This window comes from Labeo rohita, chromosome 17, assembly GCF_022985175.1.
Source record: "Labeo rohita strain BAU-BD-2019 chromosome 17, IGBB_LRoh.1.0, whole genome shotgun sequence".
NCBI classification, from domain to species: domain Eukaryota; kingdom Metazoa; phylum Chordata; class Actinopteri; order Cypriniformes; family Cyprinidae; genus Labeo; species Labeo rohita.
In genome coordinates this window covers 591,611-615,000 of record NC_066885.1, presented here as the reverse complement: position 1 = coordinate 615,000, position 23,390 = coordinate 591,611, and the positions used below count along the sequence as shown (strand labels likewise).

General features: G+C 29.3%; 1 protein-coding gene across 4 annotated transcripts in view; it reads left to right on the top strand.

Moving 5' to 3' along the window:
* The window catches only part of LOC127180108 (ryanodine receptor 3), a 176,289-nt gene that overhangs the window by 92,647 nt on the left and 60,252 nt on the right, over nucleotides 1–23,390 (top strand). For all 4 annotated transcript variants that reach the window (XM_051134057.1, XM_051134056.1, XM_051134055.1 and 1 more), the window contains 11 exons: nucleotides 3,101–3,235; nucleotides 8,990–9,263; nucleotides 12,669–12,783; nucleotides 14,337–14,469; nucleotides 15,960–16,063; nucleotides 16,158–16,293; nucleotides 17,724–17,910; nucleotides 18,003–18,111; nucleotides 19,893–20,013; nucleotides 20,209–20,378; nucleotides 22,469–22,689. In XM_051134057.1, coding sequence (XP_050990014.1) covers nucleotides 3,101–3,235; nucleotides 8,990–9,263; nucleotides 12,669–12,783; nucleotides 14,337–14,469; nucleotides 15,960–16,063; nucleotides 16,158–16,293; nucleotides 17,724–17,910; nucleotides 18,003–18,111; nucleotides 19,893–20,013; nucleotides 20,209–20,378; nucleotides 22,469–22,689 — 1,705 coding nt within the window. The remainder of the gene's footprint in view (nucleotides 1–3,100; nucleotides 3,236–8,989; nucleotides 9,264–12,668; nucleotides 12,784–14,336; nucleotides 14,470–15,959; nucleotides 16,064–16,157; nucleotides 16,294–17,723; nucleotides 17,911–18,002; nucleotides 18,112–19,892; nucleotides 20,014–20,208; nucleotides 20,379–22,468; nucleotides 22,690–23,390) is intronic.

Sequence of the window (23,390 nt, the reverse complement as noted above, 5' to 3'; positions counted from 1 at the left end):
GGAAGAAGGGTCTTATCTAGTGAAACCATCGCTCATTTTTTTCGAAAAATAAAAATGTGTGTACTTTTTAAGCACAAAAGCTGGTGTAGCACAGGCTCTGGGATGCGTGTTCTTGAACGATTCGTTCATTTTGAATGAATCTTTAATGTGACTCGGGAAGAACGAGTCGTCTCGGGGAGTGATTCGTTCAGTCGCACATACGCAACATCCTATTAGGTTCTGTACTGGAATTAGTTCACCTGTTTTTCGAGTGGTTTGTTCATCTTATGGGGCGTCACGTGATGAACGAACGACTCGAACCCGAAAGCTTGTCAGATAAGAGGTGAGGTGAGCGAATCATACACTAAAGACCGAGGTCAACAATGAATGAATCTTTTCTGTTTCTTATAGCATTATAGTTTTGTCTTGTTTGTAGTGTGATCAACGTTTGTGTAAGCAGTAGATGTGTTACGGAAAAAACACGTAACATTTTAATTATATTTTGCTAAAATGAACGAAATGACTCAAAAAAAGATTTGTTCATTTTGCTGAACGAGACTCAAATGTCAGAGTCGGTAAAATGATCCAAACTTCCCATCACTACTACAAATCACGTCTAAGTTCATCGTCTGTGTACTCCGGCTCAAAAAGGTAGAGTATGTTGAAAAACTCCATCTTATTTTCTCCTACAACTTCAGAATCGTCCGACATCGTTGCACCTTTTTGTTTGTAAACAGTGTTTGACTTACTTGCACTTTCTTAGTCTTTGCGCGTTCGCTTTGTAAACACTGGGTCTGTAGTTCCGCGTGACCCTTCGATGTGATTCAACAGTACGTGGATGCGCATCCCAGAGCCTGTGCTACACCAGCTTTTGTGCTTAAAGTATACACATTTTTATTTTTCGAAAAAAATGAGCAATCGTTTCGCTAGATAAGACCCTTCTTCCTCGGCTGAGATCGTTTAGAGCCTTTGAAGCTGCATTTAAACTACATTTTGGAAGTTCAAACTCGGGGCACCATATCAGTCCATTATATGGAGAAAAATCCTGAAATGTTTTCCTCAAAAAACATAATTTCTTTATGACTGAAGACAGAAAGACATGAACATCTTGGATGACAAGGGGGTGAGTAAATTATTTGTGAACTGTTGTTCTGGAAGTGGACTTCTCCTTTAAGTAACTAAAATAAACATAATTAAAATTAATTACATTTAATGATGTACATTTTAAGAGCATATTGTCATGATTTACTGGATAAGATTTTTAGTTTAGAGGTTTGAATACCTGAAAAAAATGTAAATTCAATATAATAATGCCCATGGACATGTACTTTCACTTCACCAGCTGTAATTCATCTTCCACACAACACCATAACAGACTAATACAATCACATACAACAATCATTTCATAAATATTTATTAGTAAATGTGAGATTGTGTTGAATGGTGTGAGGTGACTCTGGATGATTTCAACTGATTCCTATTGAACTGCAGCTCAAACTATTTCAAATCTAGTGAATGAAGCTACAAACTCCATCATAATGCACAATGTTTCCATCTAACATGTATTTTGAGCTGCAGCTCGTCATATTAATGGAGTGTTTCACTAGTTAGCAGTAAACCGGTTACCACACCTCAATATGGAGCAGATTTGTGTTGGAAATATGGATATTTCATTAGCAAACATCATGCTTGTTTTGTTTATTTCAGTTAATGTCATCAAACTAGCGAGATAAACCAGTAGTAGTGCTGACAGTGTCGTGTAAACATGACTGAAGACAAGAAAAGACAAACAGATGAACCGAATCAACTGAGTGAGTCGTTTAACGATGGAACCGCTCTGAATGATTCAAACTCGTGACTTCGATCATTCAGTTCAAGCGATTCACTAGCAAAAAAACAGACCAGAAAGAGACATTCATGTTCGCATTACGACATCGCTTGTAATGATTTTAAAAAGCATGTGAAGAGATTTTTCAATACTCTGAATCAGTTAAACCATTGCGTTGCGAAATGATTCAGATCGGGACTTAAAATGACGGATCGCGATTCACTTCGGAGCGGGTTCGCGAGTCATTTCGCGAATTGAATGATTCACAGTCCGCGCTTTGATTCCGTATTTGAAATTATGGTTCGCGAATCATTTGATTCAGATTGGAGCTTTGGACCGTGGATCGCGAATCTAGTTGTAGACTTTAGATCGCGAATCATTTGAGTTAGGTTGCAAATTCAGAACGGGTTCGCGAATCATTTTGCGAATTGAATGAATCGCAATCCGCGCTTCGACTCCTTATCTGAAATGATGGTTCGCGAATCATTTAGATTGACACTTTGGACCGCGAATCATTTGATTCAGATCGCGACTTCGGTACGGATTCGTGAATCATTTGATTTAGATCAGGACTTCAGATCGCGAGTCATTTGAGTTAAAACGCAAATTCAGAACGGGTTCGCGATTCATTATTGAGATTGACACTTTGTTCCGAAGATCGCGAATCATTTGATTCACCTCGTGACTCGGGTTCGGAAATCTTTTGATTACAGAGTAGAAAACATCAAACCATTAAAGCAGTTATAAAAAACAAAACAAATAAAAAAATAAAGTATACACAAACACCCCTTATAAAAAATCCCTTATTACGGTGGTTTTACTATAGTAAAAGTATAGTAACCATGTTTTTTTTTGTATAACCACAGTTTTACTACAAATACCATGGTTAAACTATGATTAGTGAAGCAAAACCATGGTTAATTAGTGTTACCATTGTTACCATGTGTTACTATATTAGACTGAACAAAACAAACAAACAAACAAAACAAGCAGTAAAAGAATGAATAGGATGAATATAGAGATACAGAACTCTGTAGAGTTTCCATGTGCTCGTCTTGATCGACTCTGAGCATTTGTGTATGTATGTGAAATTTAGCAGGAAACACAAATGAACTTATATTTTTCTATTTTCTCGAAAACATCTAAAAGGGAGAGAAAAGTCTGTTCTTAATGTTTGTTCTTCAGTTGTTTGAAGTTCTCGAAAATCAGAAAAGTAGTCTTGAAAAGCACTGATTTGTAAGAACCCTGTCGGTGAGGGATTGTGGGTGAAGTGCTGACGTTCTTCATCTGCAGGGATTCCGGTGGAGGAGGATGAGGAGGATCAGGACTCGTCTATTAAAGCTCGTCTTCTGGCTCTCGTCTACAAGATCAAGGGTCAACCGCAGAAATCTGAGCGCGAGCCCACCGAGAAGGAGCACAGCGTTCCCTGTAAGCTCAGTTCACTCAGTCGTTTGCTAGATTAGGAATCCGTTTGAGATCCGTCTGCCAAACGTTCGCGGATCAGATGTGCTTTCAGTGGATTTGACGGTGAAAGTGTGGATTTGTGTGTGATCACTGAGAAACGTGTGGTTCATCTGACTTTACTGACAGGAAAAGACAAATCCTGTCAACAACACGTCTCATATCTCACCCCAGTAACATGAGATAAAGGGAAATTATTTTGCAGATAGAAAATAAAGGCGTTAGGTGTTGTGTTCATGACAGTTAAACACCCCTCTGTCACATTCTCATTACACTAAGAGGAATTTGGGGATTCAGTTTATTTTATTTTTAGGGTGAAATATGAGCTGGACATGTTTCTATGTGAGATTCACATTTTATTTGAATTTATTTTGCTTTATTTGATTTAATTCATATTTTTAGGGCGAAATATGAGACATGTTTCTGTGTGAGGTTCACTTATTTTATCTTATTTTTAGGGTATAACATCAGATATGTTTCTTTGTGAGGTTCACCATTTTTATTTTACTGGGGCCAAACATGAGGCAGATATGTTAGTTTGTGAGATTCACTTATTTAATTTTTATTTCATTTTAATTAGTTTTATTATTTTATTTTATTTTTAGGGTGAAACATGAGCCAGAAATGTTAGTTTGTGAGATTAACTGATTTAATTTAATTTTTATTATTTAATTTTTATTTATTTATTTGTTTATTTTTATCTTATTTTTAGGGTGAAACATAAGACAAATATGTTTGTTTGTGAGATTCACTTATTTAATTTAATTTAATTTTATTATTTTATTTATTCATTTATTGTTATCTTATTTTTAGGATGAAACATGAGCCAGATATGTTCCTTTGGAAGATTCACTCATTTTATTTTTTGTTTTATTTTATTTTATTTTATTTTTTATTTTATTTTTATGGTGAAACATGAGCCAGATATGTTTGTTTGTGAGATTCACTTATTTAATTTTATTTAATTTAAATTAATTTTATTATTTTATTTTATTTTATTTTTAGGGCAAAACACAAGCCAGATATGTTTCTTTTTTATTTTATTTTATTTTATTTTATTTTATTTTTAGGGTGAAACATGAGCCAGATATTATAGTTTGTTAGATTTACTTATTTAATTTAATTTAATTTAATTTAATTTTATTATTTTATTATTTGATTTTATTTTTGAGGGTGAAACATGAGCCAGATATGTTTGTTTGTGAGATTCACTCTTCATTTAATTTTATCTAATTTAATTTAATTTAATTTTATTTTTTAGGATGAAACATGAGTTCTTTTGGAAGATTCACATATTTTATTTTAGAATGAAATATGAGACATGTTTCTGTGTGAGATTCATTTATTTAATTTTATTATTTAATTTTATTCTATTTAATTTAATTTTTATAGTGAAATGAGAGGCATGTTTCTGTTTGTGGTTCACTGCTTTTATTTCATTTCATTTCTGTGTGTGATTTACTCAAACAGTTCAAAGGGTTTGTGAAGAAAGCTGCTGCAGGTTTGGTTTGCTGATCGCAGTGTTTTTCCTGCAAAGTGAACACACACACATCTTTATACTCACACACACACACAGGTTGAGCTCCATGAGGTTTTGTCGCTCCTGATCTCAGCGTTTGTTCAGCGTGTGACGTTTCTCCGGGGTCTCAGTGGGGTCGTTCATCAGCGCCGCCTCTGATTGGCTGCTCTATAAAGACTCAGTGACTGACAGATGAGCTGAACGCACGATTTTCTCAGTAACAGTCACTTTAATGGAGTCTGCGAATGAACTCTCGATCTGACAGGCGTCTGGAGGGTTGAAACCGCAGCACTTCTTCCCTCCGCTCTCATTACGCCACAGCGCTCGCAATACTCAGAGTATTACTCAAACACGTTAGGGTTTTGCAACAACATCGCATTCTGAAGTCAAGCACCATGTTAGTACCAGGGGTTTTTAATGGTGACGACTGATATATGTCTGCGTTATTTCACTTTTATTTAATTTGAACGTTAAAATTTAAATTTTACTTAATTAAAATTTTATTTAAAATGAAATTTAAATTTAATTTAATAAGAAATAATAATTACGAATAGTATGAAGTGAGTTATGTCTCCACAAATGATTATTTTAGTGTGCTAATTTTTATTTAAAATTGAATTCAAATTTAATTTAATAAAAAATAATAATTATGAACAGTGTAAAGTTGTTTTTGTCTTCATAAAGGATTATTAGAGTGTTCCAAATCCAAAAAAAGAAGAAAAAAAGAAAGAAAGAAACATAAAACTAAAATAAAATATGAAAAAACTCAGCTAGTTGCCATGGTGGATCTTGAAAGTAAAACTGTAGACATAATAAAAAATATGTTTTTGAAAAATAATAAAAAGACAAAACACAACAAAATTACTAAAGGTTTGTAAAATTTAAAAAAAAAAAAAAACTAATTCAGGATATTAGTGAAAACAGCATTTCTCATTTTCAATTAGTTTAGCTTTGTGTCCTAAAATAACAAACTAATTGAAATAAAAATGGTAAAATTTTTAATAAGTGTATGAAAAATAATACAAACGTCAACAAAATTACTAAAAATGTTTAACGCAAATTTTGATTGTTTAACTTTATGTACTAAAATAAACTAATTGAAATAAAAAATTGTAAAATAGATATTTGTTTATAAAAAAATATATGATAAATTATAAAAATGACAAAACAAAATTACTACAAATTTAAAATGAAAATTGGAAATATAAAAACAAAAAACTAATTCAGAGTATTAGTGAGAGCAGCGTTTCTCATTTTTAGTTATTTTAGTACATGAAGGTAAACTAATTAAAACTAATTAATAAAAAATGGTTAAATAATAGAAATGACAAAACAAAGTGACTAAAATTTTAAAATGAAAATTGGAAATACAAAAAACTAACTCAAAATATAAATAAATTATTTTTTTAAATATATGAGAAATAATAACAATGACAAAAAATTATTTCACATTTTAAATGAAAATTAGAAATATAAAAACAAAAACTAATTTGGAATATTAGTGAAAGCTGTAATAGTATCTCAATGACAGTACTGTTCATTTTCATCATCTTTATTTGTTTGTGTGTTGAACTGAAGCTCCAGCAGACGTTTGACTTTAGTTCAGTTTCTCTACAGTCAGGTTTTTCTCCAGTGAGAGCTGAATATCATCATATGAGCTGCTGATCGATGGCGTTTTAATAAAGCCTGAAGGCTTTCACTCTATAATGAATTCACTTATGATATTCTATTTATAGCGGCTCCTTTTCATCTCATTATTGCGTGAGAGATTGAAAAGCAGCTCAACCTGAGATCCAGCAGTCTGTGCATTAGCAGCTCATCTAGAAATAAAACTCTAATGATCAGCTTTACAGTCTCAGTGTGAATGTGTCAGTGAAAACACTCTTATTTGTGACCCTGGAGCACAAAACCCGTCTTAAGTATCACGGGTATATTTGTAACAATAGCCAACAATGCATTGTGTGGGTCAAAATTATACATTTTTCTTTTTTTTTGGCAAAAATCATTAGGATATTAAGTAAAGACATTTTGTAAATTTCCTACTGTAAATGTATCAAAACTTAATTTTTGATTAGTAATATACATTGCTAAGAACTTCATTTGGACAACTTTAAAGGCTTGGAAATGACCCTCGTTTGAAGTCATTAATGATGTTAAGTGAGAAAAGCAATACAAAACATTACAAAAAGTAGATTTAGAAGAAATATTTTGAATCAGTATTGCATGCATTTAAATGCATATTGAAATATGAAATGATTAATGTCTATTTTCTGTGTGAATATATTTTAAGATATTATATATAATTATTTAAATTAAATTTAAATTAATAATTCATTTAAATTAATATAATTTTTTTATTAATTTTTAAATAAATGTAATTTAAAAGAAAGAAAGAAAAGTCTTTTAAAAATATCTATTTATTTTACACTACCATTAAAAAATATAATTATTTAAATAAATATAAATTTATTTTTGCACAGCTTTACTGGAAGTGTCAAGTGAAATTTTGTTATTTAATTACAGAAATCAATCAGATTAATTGCAAATTAATTGCACATCAATTTTGGCTTGGAAATCATTTGAAGTCCTTAATGGTGTTAAGTGAGAAAACCAACACAAAACATTAAAAACAGTAGCTTTAGAAGAAATATTTTGAGTCAGTATTGCAATTTTGCATGCATTTAAATGCATATTGAAATATGAAATGATTAATGTCTTTTTTTCTGTGTGAATATTTAAAAAAAATATAATATATAATTCAATTAAAAATATTTAAATTAATTTTTTTTTTATTAATTTTTAAATAAATGTAATTTAAAAAAAGAAAGAAAAAATAGTCTTTTAAAAATATCTCTTTATGTTACAATATCATTAAAAAATATAAATATTTAAATAAATATACATTTATATTTTCACAGCTTCACTGGAAGTGTCAAGTTAATTTTTTTTATCTAAGTAATTACAAGACATTAATCAGATTAACTGCAAATTAATTGCACATCAGTTTTGGCTTGGAAATCATTTGAAGTCATTAATTATGTTAAGTGAGAAAACCAACACAAAACATTAAAAACAGGTGCTTTAAAAGGAATATTTTGAGTCAGTATTGCAATATTGCATGCATTTAAATGCATATTGAAATATGAAATGATTAATATGTCCATTTTCTGTGTAAATATATTTAAAAATATAATGTATAATTAAATGTAAATTTATTTTTTTTAAGTAAATGTAATCTAAAAAAGAAAGAAAAGTCTTTTAAAAATATCAATTTATTTTACACTACCATAAAAAAATAAATATGTTAAAAAAAGCAGCAAATATGTACAAAAAAGTAGCTTTAGAATACATATTCTGAGTCAATATTGCATTCATTTAAATGCATATTGAAATATGAATTTATTAATATGTCCATTTTCTGTGTGAATACATTTAAAAATATATCAAATTATTTAAATTAATATAATTTTAAAATTAATTTTTAAATAAAAGTAATTTTAAAAAAGAAATTCTTTTAAAAATATCTATTTATTTTACACTACCAAAACAATATATAAATATGTAAACAAGTAGCAAACATGTACAAAAAAGTAGCTTTAGAATAAATATTTTGAGTCAATATTGCATGCATTTAAATGCATATTGAAATATGAAATGATTAATATGTCCATTTTCTGTGTGAATATATTTAAAAATATAATATATAATTAAATGTAAATTTAAATTCATTTTTAAATAAATGTAATTTAAAAAGGAAAGAATATATTCTGTGTGAAAAAAATATTATTGTATATTAAAAAATATAATATATAATTACATTTAAATTATTTAAATTAATATAATTTTTTTAAATTTTTTAAATATAAATTAAAAAAGAAAAAAAGTCTTTTAAAAATATCTATTTATTTTACACTACCATTAAAAAATATTAATACGTAAAAAAAAAAGCAAATATGTACGAAAATGTAGCTTTAGAATAAATATTTTGCGTCAATATTGCGTTCATTTAAATGCATATTGAAATATGAAATGATTAAGGTCTTATTGAGTGAGTCGTTGAGTCATTCGCTCAACAGATTCACTCAAACTGCTGAATCATTTAGAAATGACTCTCTATGAATGAATCACTGACTCATGTTTGTTCAGTAATGAGATTAAATGCACTGAATTAACATCTGAATTCTTCTCGTGTGTGTTTGAAGCGAATCTGAAGGAGCTGATCTCTCAGACGATGGTGAGCTGGGCTCAGGAGACGCACATCCAGGACCCGGAGCTGGTGCGGCTGATGTTCAGTCTGCTGAGACGACAGTACGACAGCATCGGCGAGCTGCTCCGAGCCATGAGGAAGACCTACACCATCAGCGCCGCCTCCGTCCACGACACCATACACCTGCTGGCGTCTCTGGGTCAGATCCGCTCGCTGCTCAGCGTGCGCATGGGGAAAGAAGAGGAGCAGCTGATGATCGACGGCCTCGGGTAAAGAGGAGGAGTTTAAGAACATCTCCTTAAGTCCATCCAGAACCACAAAACAACATGCAAAAAAAAGATTTTAAAATCTTAAGATAAGATAAACTTACGTGGGAAGCAGTGCTGCATCAGATATTAGGACTTTAATGTAGACTATCAGACAGAAGTTTGGAATAATTATGATATTTTTTGTTTTTAATGTTTATAAAAGAAGTGTTTTCTGTTCACAAAGGCTGCGTTTTTTTTTTAAAAGGAGACACTGCAGCCAAAAAAATTCATGCAAATTAGTGCATATTTCATTAAATACTGCCTCATTTGCATATTTAAACATGATATTTTAGAAAACTTGTAATAGAAAAAAAATTTGCAGTTATCAGTGTAATCAATCAACTGGGTAAGGCGATAACTATTAGTTAATATTTTTACCCTGTTCACCGGCAGTGTCTCACCTTAATCAAAAATACAGTAAAAACAGTGAAATATTTTTGTGATTAATAGAACTGTTTTCTTTGTGAAGGTATTTAAATGTAATTAAAAAAAAAAGAAAGAAAAGTAATTTTAAAAAAATGCTATTTATTACACACTGCTATTCAAAAGTTTAGGGTAAGTACAATAAAAAATAAATATTTAAATAAATATAAATACTCATTAAAATAGTTAAAATATTTACTTAAAAGCATTTTTAATGTCACAAATCATTCTTCTAATGCAAATAAATGCTGTTCTTTTGAACTTTTTATTCATCTGTGAATCCTAAAAAATAAAATGCAAGTTTCCACAAAAATATTAATGTTTTCAACATGTTTGTTGAGCAGCAAACCAGTATATTAGAATGATTTGTGAAGGATCATGTGACACTGAAGACTGGAGTAATGATGCTGAAAATTCAGCTTTGGTCACATAAATAAATTACAGCTTAACAGATATTCACGTAGAAAACAGCTGTAAAAGTCATTTAAAAATGCTATTTATTTTACACTACCATTAAAAAATAAAATAAAATTAATACATATTTAAATAAATAGAAAATAAAAAAATACTAATAAATAAAATAATAAAAAAATGTAAATAAAAAAATAAATAGTTAAATAAATATAAATGCTCATTATTATAGTTAAAATATTCAGTTAAAATGCATTTATAGTGTTACAAAAGATTTCTATTTCAAATAAATCCTGAAAAATAAAATGTATGACAGTTTCCACAAAAATATTGTGCAGCACAACTGTTTTCAACATTGCTAATAATCATAAATGTTTGTTGAGCAGCAAATCAGCATATTAGAATGATTTCTGAAGGATCATGTGACACTGAAGACTGGAGTAATGATGCTGAAAATTCAACTTTGATCACAAAAATAAATTACATTTCACAAAATATTCACAGAAAACAGCTGTTTTAAATTATAATATTTTTTTCACATTTTTTACTGTATTTTTAAGGAATAAATCCAACCTTGGTGAACAGAAGAGACTTATTTTAAAAAAAAATAATAATAATAATTAAATTAATAAATGACAGTTATTTCAAACTTTTGACTAGTAATGTAAGTGTATTTTGTCTAGTGTGTGTGTGTTTTTGTTCATTTTGTTTACTTAATAGAAGTGAAAAAATAAATGCTGGAATTAAAAAACATCTATGAAAACAATCCCTAATATCTGATGCAGTGCTGCTTCTGAAGTAAAATTCTCTCATTATAAGGATTTATATATTTGAACAGAAAAGCAAGGCAAAAATGCTCAAAAATGAAAATAAGTTTTTGCACTAGAGGCAGTTGTGACCCTGGAGCACAAAACCAGTCGTAAGTAGCACAAGTAGCCAAAACTACATTGTATGGGACAAAATGATCGATTTTTCTTTTATGCCAACAATCATTTGGATATTAAGTAAAGATCATGTTCCATTTAAGATATTTTCTAAATTTCCTACCATAAATATATCAAAACTTAATTTTTGATTAGTAATATGCATTACTAAGAACTTCATTTGGACAACTTTAAAGGTGATTTTCTTTATATTTAGATTTTTTTTCTCAGATTACAGATATTGTCCTAACAAACCATACATCAATGGAAAGCTTATTTATATATAATTTAAACATATACATTCTCAAAAAATGTAATTTTAAAAGAAACATCATAATAAATATAAATACATTTTAAATAATGTTTTTTTTTTTCAAAAAATTAAGATGTCTGTAATTTAGAAATTAATTACATTAATTTTCCAAAAATAAAATATTTTATAATTTTTAAAAAATAATTTTATGCTATTTAAAAATAGAGAAATTAGAGAAAAAAAATAGATACTTTAAAAAATAAATAAATAAATAATAATAATAATAATAATAATAATAATAATAATTTTATAAACAAATATAAGAATAATTTCAGATAGCAAATAAAAATATATATTTTGATATTTTGAAGATATTTTGTCAGTTTCTTACAGTAAATATGTCAAAACTTAATTTTTGATTAGTTACATACATTGCTAAGAACTTCATTTGGACAACTTCAAAGGTGGTTTTCTAAATATTTAGAAGTTGTGTCTCGGCCAAATATCTGTAATTTAGAAATGAATTATAATAATTTTAAAATAAACAATAATAAAAATATAAATACATTTTAAATAATGTATTTTATTTTCAAAAAGATATCTATAATTTAGAAATTAATTATATTAATATCCCAAAAATAAAACAATTTTTTATACATTTTTGAAATACTTTTATGTCATTTAAAAATAATGTATGATACATTTAGAGAAAAAAAAAGATAAACTTAAAAAATAATAATAATTAATAATTGTATAAAATTTGATAAATATAAAAATAATTAAATATAATAAATAAAAAAGGAAGAATTAAATTAAATTTGAGATTTCTTACTGTAAATATATATTTTTTTGCACCCTCAGATTCCAGATTTTCAAATAGTTGCATCTCAGCCAAATATTGTCCAAAAAAACCCCTCAAAAATGAACTCTTATGACTGGTTTTGTGGTCCAAGGTCACAGTTATAATGAAGGTGATTTCCATGCAGAAGACAAACACAAACCGGTCTACCTTAATGAAATCCACTCACCCACACGTCGAACCAAACCTGACTGATTTTCTGTAGAAAAGGACGTGTGTTCTGCTTGAAAGCAGACGGTGAGCATCATATAACAGCGGATCATGTGACTCCAGTTGTTCAAGCTTTCTGACGTCATGTGACGCTTCGTGTGAGGAGCAGATGTTGAGGACATTGTTAAGAGAAATGAATTGGTGTTAGAAACCTTAAATCACATCATACTTCAGCTTCAGGTGAGAAATGAATGTTCTGTCTGATTCAGAGAACACAAACGACCGGAGCGGCTCCAGATGGATGTGTTTAGCCGTGTCAGTCTGATGCGTGTTTGTGTGTTTCTCAGGGACATCATGAATAATAAGGTTTTCTACCAGCATCCAAACCTCATGCGTGTTCTGGGGATGCACGAGACCGTCATGGAGGTGATGGTGAACGTCCTGGGAGGAGGAAAGTCTCAGGTGTGTGTTTGACACGAACTGCAGCAGCAAAACCTCACCACATCATGAGTCAATGACTCTAAGTCAAGTACAGCACTTCATATGATGCAGATTGATTCAGAGCAGCTTCACAGAAATAAATTAATGTTGTAAAGCAGCTCTACAGAAGACAATACTGTACTGAAGTTCTTAGCGATGCATATTACTAATCAGAAATTAAGTTTTGATATATTTACGGTAGGAAACGTACAAAATATCTTTAAAATATCTCATATTTTATTTCATTTTTCCTTTTTTATTTGTTATATTTGATTATTTTTATATTTGTTTATCAAATTTTGTACAATTATTATTTATTTTTGATTTTTTTAAATGCATCTATTTTTTTCTCTAAATGCATCATACATTATTTTAAATTACATAAAATTATTTTAAAAATGTATAAAAAATTATTTTATTTGTGGAAAATTAATATAACTAATTTCTAAATTATAGATATTTGGCCAAGATGCAACTATGTGAAAATCTGGAATCTGAGGGTGCAAAAAATCAAAATATTGAGAAAATCATCTTTAAAGTCGTTCAAATGAAGTTCTTAGCAATGCATATTACGAATCAGAAAATATAATAATAAAAAAGTTTTTAAATACTTACGGTAAGAAATTTACAAAATATCTTCAAAATATTTAAAATATTATTTAAATTTTATATTTTTATTTGTTATATTTAATTATTTTATATTGCAATAAAATTTTGTACAGTGATTATTATTTTTTCTCAGTGTATCATACAATATTTTGAAATTATCTAAAATTATTTTAAAATGTATTAAATTATTTTATTTTTGGAAAATTAATATAATTTTATATATATATATTAATCTAAAAATAAGTAAATAAATAACATGATTTAAAATCTATTTATATTATTAGTGTTATATTATTGATTTTGAAAGGTGCACAAAAAAAATCTAAATATTGAGAAAATCACCTTTAAAGTTGTCCAAATGAAGTTCTTAGCAATGCATGTTGCTAATCAAAAATTACGTTTTGATACTTTTGATCTATAGTGGAAAATGTACAAAATATCTTTACTTAATATCCTAACGATTTTTGGCATAAAAGAAAAATCGACCATTTTGGCCCATACAGTGTATTTTTGGCTACTTGTGCTACTTATGACTGGTTTTGTGCTCCAGGGTCACAAATGTAAAAAAAAAAAAAAAACGTTTCTTAAAAAATATATAAATAAAAGCTATGTGAAATAGTGTAAAGTAGGCAAATTATTCAAACAGTGGTTTGCTACATTGTCACATGATCATGTTTACATACAGGTGAGTTCCATATTTCCGTATTTGTACAGTGCAGTATTATCCAGCCTGTGTGATGTGTGTTTGTTGTTTGTTTTGTGGTGTTTTAATAAGTGTGTGTGTGATTGATGAGTCTCTGTGCAGTATTGATCCACACACACACACACGAGCGGATCAATGACACACGCTCACGTGGAGTCGTGTCGACTGTAGGTTCTGCTTTGGATCCGATGATGATTCCTGATTCCGTTTCCTCCCGTAACAGGAAATCGCGTTTCCTAAGATGGTGGCCAGCTGCTGCCGCTTCCTGTGTTACTTCTGTCGCATCAGCCGTCAGAACCAGAAGGCCATGTTTGATCATCTCAGCTACCTGCTGGAGAACAGCAGCGTGGGGTTGGGTGAGTGCAGACCCCGAAATACACACAATTACAGGACGGAAAGCAGAGAGAGAGCGGGAACAGGTGAAAGAGTCCCGCAGATGTGTCTGTGCTGCCCTCTGCTGGACTCAACACGTTTCTCCTTCCTTCCTTTGGTTTTGTACAGAAATTCACTAACAACTTCATCATCTGAGCTAGTTTGTATTTCAGTAATTTAGCAACACATTCACATTCACGCTTCTCTCATCTTCATTAATGGTCATGTGACGTGTTGGTCAACAAATAAAACATTTCATCTTTTTTAGTAAGTGTTTTATTTACATTTTACTAAATACTATATTCTTTATTTTACTTTCACATTTTTATGATTTAATCAGTTATTAGTAATTGTTTTATTTTAATCATTTTTTTCTTTATAATTAGTTTTAGTTTTAATTTTTTAATTTGGTAAAAACTTTTTCATTGTTTTTAATGTTAAATAATATATATATATGTATAGTTTATTTTAGTTTGACTTTTTTTGTGAATTATTAGTGTTTTATTTTTGTTTTTATGCAAAATGTATTTAAATTCAACATTTTTATTATTTTGATTTATTTAATATTTTTATTTGACTTTTTATAGATGAATCATTGGTAAGTGTTTTATTTTGATTTGTTTTTATTTTCTATGAGTTATTTTAATTTGACATTTTTATGGTTTTAATTCTTAGTTTTTCATGTAGGAAGTTTGTGTTTGTTTTATTTTGATTTGTTTTATTTAAAAATGTTAAACATGTAAAAATGGTTAAATTTAATTATTAGTAAATCATTTATTTTAATAGTTGTAATCTTTTTAATTATTTAATGCTGTTTTAAGTTTACTTTAGTTTGACATTTTTTGTGAATTATTAGTGTTTTATTTTTGTTTTTATTAAAAATGTATTTAAATTCAACATTTTGTATTATTTTATTTATTATTTTTATTTGGCCTTTTTTTATAACTGAATCATTGGTACGTGTTTTATTTTAAATGATTTATTATTTTTGTTTTATTTTAAAATGTAATTAAATTCAACATTTTGTATTGTTTTATTTTATTTTATCTTTTTATTTAACATTTTTTATAATTAAATCATTGGTGAGTGTTTTATTTAGATCGTTTTTATTTTAAAATGAGTTATTTTAATTTGATATTTTTATGGTTTTAATTCTTAGTTTTTCATGTAGAAAGTTTTCATCAATTGTTTTATTCTTATTATTTTTATTTATACATTTTAAACATTTAAAAATTGTTACGTTTAATTATTAGTAAATAATTTATTTTAATAAAATTTTTATTTGAAGTGTATTTTAATTTGACATTTTTGTGAATTAATTATTGTTTCATTTTAGTTTTTATTTAAAATGTATTTAAATTCAACATTTTTAAATTATTTTATTTGGCATTTTTAGGATTGAATTAATGATCATGTATAGTCATGTGTGTTTATTGTATTGTGTGTGTGTGTGTGTGTGTGTGTGTGTTGTCAGCGTCTCCGTCCATGAGAGGATCCACTCCTCTAGACGTGGCGGCTTCATCGGTGATGGACAACAACGGTCTGGCGCTGGCGCTGGAGGAGCCCGACCTGGACAAGGTGTGTGTTTACGGCATAAGACGGGTTTCCATCACATTCGGTGGAGTTGCAGTGTGAGTCTGTTTGTGGGATGACTGTGTGTTTGCATGTTCAGGTTGTGACGTATCTGGCCGGCTGCGGTCTGCAGAGCTGTCCCATGCTCCTGTCCAAAGGATATCCAGACATCGGCTGGAACCCCATCGAGGGCGAGCGATACCTGTCCTTCCTGCGATTCGCCGTGTTTGTGAACGGTAAATAAACACACGCAGAGCACACTGTTCATCTGAGCTTTGACTGATTCGGATAGTGAGAGCTGATCACACACAGGAAGGACTAATAGTTGAGATACACACACACACATTCACACACCAACTGTGTTTCCATCTGTGTATTTTTATGCAGATTTTGAGATTACAAATGAAAAATTCTGGATGCAAATGCAGAGATATTCACATTAAAAAGTATGTTCTTAATTGAGGCGGAGGAATTTATTTTTTGTTTCGATTTGACATTTTTATTATTCAATTATTCATGTGTTTCAGTAGTTTTTTTTTTTTTTAATAAAACTTTTTATGAATTAATTATTAAGTGTTATTAGTAAGTGGTTTAGTTTGTTTTATTTTAAAATTACTTGAATTATTGATTTAATTATTTGTAAGTTTTTTGTAGTTCTTGTTTTACAATTATTTATTTTAATTTACATTATTTTTCAATTATTTGTTTTTCAATATTTTTTTTTTAATTCAACATTTTTTATGAACTAATTATTAGTAAATGTTTTTTTTATTTGTTTAATTTGTTCTTAATTATTTCATTAATTTTTTTTCCGATCTTGTATTATTGATTTAATTAATTATTTATAAGTGTGTTTTGTAGTTTGTTCTTGTTTTACTTTTTTTTTTTTTTTTTAATTTGGCATATTATTCAATTATTTGTTTTTCAATGTATATTTTTTTTAATTAAACTTTTTTTATGAGTTAATTATTAGTAAGTGTTTTATTTTGATTGTTTTATTGTAAAATTATTAAATGGACTTTTTTTGCTCTTGTATTATTGATGTTTTTTTTTTTTGTGTGTTTGATTTAAAATTATTATTTTTTTAATTTGACATTATTTTAATTTAACAATGATTTGTGTTTTTCAATGGATTTCTTAATTAATTCGACTTTGTGATCTTGTATCATTGATTTAATTAATTATTCGTAAGTTTTTTTGTAGTTTGTTCTTGTTTTAAAATGATTTATTTTAATTTGAAATTATTATTCAGTTACTTGTGTTTTTTAGTAGTTTTTATTTTTGACTTTTTATTATTAAATTAGGGTTTAATTTTGATTGAATTAGTTATACATTTTTATTTGACAATTATTAGTATTTTTGAGTTTTTATTTTTCAATGTTTTATTTTAACATTTTTAACATATTTTATAAGTTTTATTTTGATTGTTTTTATAATAAAATTTATTTTCATTTGACATTTTGATTTAATTAATTACTATGGGTTTTATTTGTTTTACTTTGAAAATGTATAGAGTTAATTATTCTTTATATTAATAGATTTAATTCCCCGTGTAGTTGTGATTTTGCTGTTCTGAACACACGAGGTGGAAGCGGTTCATTACGTGCAGATGTGTTTCTGTGGTGTTCTAGTTCAGTTGTGAGCGTGGGATGTTTGTGTGTCTCAGGTGAGAGTGTGGAGGAGAACTCCAGCGTGGTGGTGAAGCTCCTGATTCGTCGGCCCGAGTGTTTCGGTCCCGCCCTGAGAGGAGAAGGAGGAAACGGGCTGCTGGCGGCCATGAAGGAGGCCATCAAGATCTCTGAGAACCCCAGCCTGGATCTGCCCAGCGCCGGCCCGGCTCACGCTTCAGACGCGTAGGACACACAAACACACACACACACACACACACACTGATGATGATGATGATGATGATGATGATGCTGATCTTCATCTGTCTCTGCTGCAGCTCCACTGAGGGCGAGGAGGAAGAGGAAGTGGTTCACATGGGAAACGCCATCCTGTCCTTCTACTCGGCTCTGATCGACCTGCTGGGCCGCTGCGCTCCAGAGATGCACGTGAGTCTGTCTGGATTTATTTTATGATGATGTATATGGGACAAAAATGGCAAAAAGAAATGTACAAAAGTGATTTTATGTCCATAGAAAGTGCATTAAATGTAAGTAAAGTGTCTACTTTTTAGGTTTGGAGAAAAAAAAATGTCACAGTCTGGTTGAAATAATGTTACATTGTCATTCAGCGTAACACAGTATTTATGTTTCAAACAACATGTTTATTCTGACTTGTACATATTTAAATATATAGAAGAATAAGGGAGCATATTACATTTTAATTGTGTTTAGTCAATTGTGTTTAGTAATTAGTAAAAAAAAATACTGACAAATGGACAAAACGTAGGATAGTGGCACATTGTAAAAATGTAGAATTACAATTAATGTAATGTTTCACCCCATTTTGGGGTGAAAGTAATTCATCTTTTAATGTGTCATAAATTGATTTTTGTTGTAAATATGCCTGACAAGATTAATACACTGAATGACATTCTAGTGGGCTTCTTCTGTAAATTAGGGGGAAATGATGATATTTATTTTTTGCTCAGAAAAACAAAAACAAAAATGCAATTAAATAAAATAGAAAACTTTTTCATATTTTTTTGGAAAAACAACTATTTGAATCAGTATTATTATTGTTTTTATGCTTAAACCCTTTTTCATCTTTGACCCATATATATTTATATGTTATATGTCATTTATTTTTAGTGTTTAATTTTTGTGATTTTAAAATTATTTATTTTAATTTTACATTTATTTTATTAACTTACATTTTTATATTATTTTTAATTTTCTTTTCTTTTAAATTAGTTTAATTTAACATTTAATAATTTGTTTAATTAATATAATTTATTTTACATTTTTATGATTTAATCTTTAATAAGTGTTTTGTTTATGCTTTTAGGTAAATTTATTTGTATTTACTTTTTTATATTTATATTTTTTTGTTTAATTTATTTTATTGTTTTTATTTTAAAATTATTTATTTTAATTTTACATATATTTTATCAACTTATATTTTGACATTATTTTAATTTTTCTAAATTATTTTAATTTAACATTTTTATAATTTGTTTAATTTTTAATAAGTGTTTTCCTAGTGTAACTTATTTATTATACATTTTTATGATTTAATCTTTAATATATGTTTTATGTTGCTTCTAGTCAAATGTATTTATATTTTCTTTTTTATATTTGTATTTATATTTATTTTTTATTTAATTGTTTTTATTTTTTAATTATTTTAAATTTACATTTATTTTTACATTTGTCAACTTATATTTTGATATTTTCATTTTTAAGTTATTTTAATTTAGCATTTTTATAATTTAATTTTTAATTAGTGTTTTCTTAGTATAATTTATTTTGTTTACATTTTTTAATGATTTAATCTTTAAAGTGTTTTGTTTGTGTTGCTTTTAGTTAAATTTGATTTATTTATATTTAATTTATTATATTTAGATTTACATTTTTATTTATTTTTTATTGTTTTTATTTTAAAATGTATTATTTTAGTTTAGCGTTTTTTAAATGTACATATTCCTATTAACTGATTTATTTTTATTTGTTTTTTTATTTATTTATTTAGATTTTATTTATATATATGTATAGACGACTTAGAAAATATTATTTCCAGAAAAGATGCATAAAATCTCAAAATACAACTGTGGCCAAATGATACATTTAAATTATTCAAAATTATTCAAAAAAATCTAAAATATTCCCCAGCACTACATGAATGTTGATTGATTGATTTGATTGATTGATGGATTGATCTGGTCTCTCAGCTGATCAATAAGGGTAAAGGTGAAGCTCTGAGGATTCGTGCCATCCTGCGTTCTCTCGTCCCCACTGAGGATCTGGTCGGTATCATCAGTATCCCTCTCAAGATGCCCGTCGTCAATAAAGGTGCCAAAGGTTTTCAAAAGCTTCATCATAATTCATCCTGCTGCAAGTCCTGCTCTATACGTTTTTTTTATAGCTATCAAACAATGAAACTGTTTTATCCAATTAATTACATGATGTGCTGTTTAGTTAATAGCAAACTAACTGTCCATGAGTTTGTGCAGAGCGTTCATGCGTGTGAATGTGTGTGTTTGTCAGACGGCAGCGTGACGGAGCCTGACGTGGCGGCCAGTTTCTGTCCGGACCACAAGGCGCCCATGGTGCTGTTCCTGGACCGCGTGTACGGCATCGAGGACCAGAGCTTCCTGCTGCATCTGTTAGAGGTGGGCTTCCTGCCGGACCTGAGAGCCGCCGCCTCGCTGGACACGGTCAGTTCCGAACACGAAATTAAAATGTGAATGCGTAATGAATGACAATATAGCTTAGTTTGATTCTCAGTTCAAAGCCACAGTTTAATCCAGCGTGTAGTCTGTAGTGCTGTGTTTACAGTGTTTACAGTGTTTACAGTGTTTACAGTGTTCAGAGTGAATTGTAAACGCTGCTAGAGAGAGAACTGCTGATCCACATCAAGTACACACACACACTCATTAACCGTCAGATTAAGGCTGACTCTGTGTGTGTGTGTGTGTGTGTGTGTGTGTGAGCGTTTGCTCTCTGATCTGTCTGTAATGATCATGTTTGAGCTCAAACACACTAATGTGGTCCATTTAAGGGATCACTCACTTATCCTCCAACATTAGCCGTGCACACTGGGAACGTTTAACACGATCACTGCGTTCCGTATATATGTGATTCAGTGTTTATTGCGGTAAAACTCAAGTGCCTTATACAGTACAGATTGTTTTAACGCAGCTTCACAGTAATAAAGGAAAATAACAGTGTTAATGTAGTAAAATTCATCCATTCTGAATCTACACATTTAATTTAATCTGTAAAGCAGCTTTACAAAAGATGAAAGTGTTTTTATTCAGATCAGTTCAATTCAAGTTTTTGTTGTGTATTGTTTTGTTGTTTTGGTTTGTTTCTGTTTTGTTTTTTTGTCTTGTTTTATTTTTTCTTCTCATTGTTTTGTTTTGATGTTTTTGTTTGTTTTTTGATGTTTTGTTTTATTTTGTCTTCTTGGTTTGGTTTGTTTGTTTTGTTGTTTTTGTTCCATTGTTTTGTTTAATTTTTGTTTTATTTCTTTTTTGTTTTGTTTTTTTTGTTTGTCTTATTTTATTTTTCTCATCTCACTGTTTTTTTTATGTTTTGTTTTATTTTGTTTTTTGTCATCTTGATTTGGTTTGTTGTTTTTGTTTGTTTTGTTTTTGTGGTGCTCTTTTGTTTTATTTTATTTTTATGTTGTTTTTTTGTTGGTTTTACTTGGTGGTTTTGTTTTGCATTGTTCCATTGTTTTGTTTTATTTTGGTTTGTTTAGTTTTTTGTCTTGTTTTAATTTTTTCATCTCATTGTTTTGTCTATTTGTTTAGATGTTTTTGTTTATTTAGTTTTTTGTCATCTTGGTTTGGTTTGTTGTTTTTGTTCCTTTTTTTATTTTGATTTTGCTTTTTCTTTTTTGTTTTTTGTCTTGTTTTATTTTTCGTCTCTTTTTTTGTTTTGATGTTTCGTTTACTTGGTTGTTTTGTATTGTTTTGTTGTTTTGGTTTGTTTTGTTTTTTGTTCCATTGTTTTGTTTTATTTTAGTTTTTGTTTCTTTTTTGTTTTGTTTTTTGTCTTGTTTTGTTTTTTTCATCTCATTGTTTAGTTTTTAGTTTTGATGTTTTTGTTTGTTTTTTGATGTATTGTTTTATTTTAGTTTGTTTCATTTTTTCTCACCTTGGTTTGGTTTGTTTTGTTGTTTTTTGTTTTGTCGTGTTGTTTTGGTTTGGTTTGTCTTTGTGTCATTGTTTTTTGTTTTTGTTTTTTTTTACTTTGCCTTGTTTTATTTTGTTTTGTCTCATTTTGTTGTTTTTGTTTTTTGTTTTGATGTTTCTAATGTTTTGTTTTACTTTTTTTTTTTTGATTGAAATAAGCAAGAGACCGCCTTGTTTCTGAAATGATTGAATGTCTAATGTCGTATTGTGACAGATTGCTTTTGTTCCTCTTTTGTAAGTCACTTTGGATAAAAGCATCTGCTAAATGCAGGAATATAACAGAGACCCCAGAGATTCAAGCTTTTACAAAGTGTCTTTGTATTAGATACAAAGTAACAAATCATGTGGCATTTACTTTAAAGAAAGATTCACAAACAGTCTTGATGAACAAAACCTTTGACAGTTGGTGTTGTGTTGTTTGTGTTCAGTGTTGTTAGTGAATGTGATTCTGTACACCAGTGTGAACTGAGCAGCACATTGACACTTCAGACGTGATGAAGAAAACATCTTGCAGCATTTTAGACCCACAGATCTGATGAATCATGTACCATATGAGTCCTTTCAATTCATACGAATCATCTCTGTGGTGTTGTGTCTGCTCCCAGGAGGCTTTGCGCACCACAGAAACGGCTCTGGCTATGAACAGGTACATCGGTTCGGCCGTGCTGCCCCTGCTGACCCGCTGCGCTCCGCACTTCTCCGGCACAGAGCATCACGCCGCGCTCATCGACTCCACGCTCTACACCATCTACCGTCTGTCCAAGGGCTGTTCGCTCACCAAAGCCCAGCGAGACGCCATCGAGGAGTGTCTGCTGGCCATCTGCAAGTGAGAACAGCTGCTCGTTATCATACAGTGATGAGCTCAGATCAGCCGCTTCACTGTCCTTGAGTGAACTTAAGCCCCTTCACAACAGAGAGGAAAACTTCTCATTAAACAGTTTTAATAATAGTTCACACCTCAACTGTAACAGTAATGACACAGAGGATTGATATCATTGGAAACACTATTGTTGTAGTTATAGTTATCATTATACTTCCCTTTATAGTTATTGCGATCGTTATAGTTGTGGTTTCATTATAGCTATTGTTATAGCTATAGTTATCTTTATACTTACATTTGTCAGTTTAGTTATCGCTATAGTTATTGGTATAGTTGTGGCTATAGTTATCACAATAGTCACCAATGTACATGTCAGTACCGCTATAGTTATTGCTATAGTCATTGCTAAAGTCAACATTGTAGTTATCGGTATAGTTATCGTTATAGTTAGCACTGTGATTATCAGCATAATTATTAGTATAGTTATTGTTATATAGTTATCATTATATTTATCACTATAGTCAATGTTGTTATTATCGGTAGAGTTATTGTTATAGTTATCACTATCGTTGTCGCTGTAATCAACGGTATAATGATCGTTATAGTTATTGCTATAGTTCTCATTATAGTTATTGCTATAGTCATTGCTGTAATTATCGGTATAGTTATTGTTACAGTTATCGTTATAGTTATCATTGTACTCATCC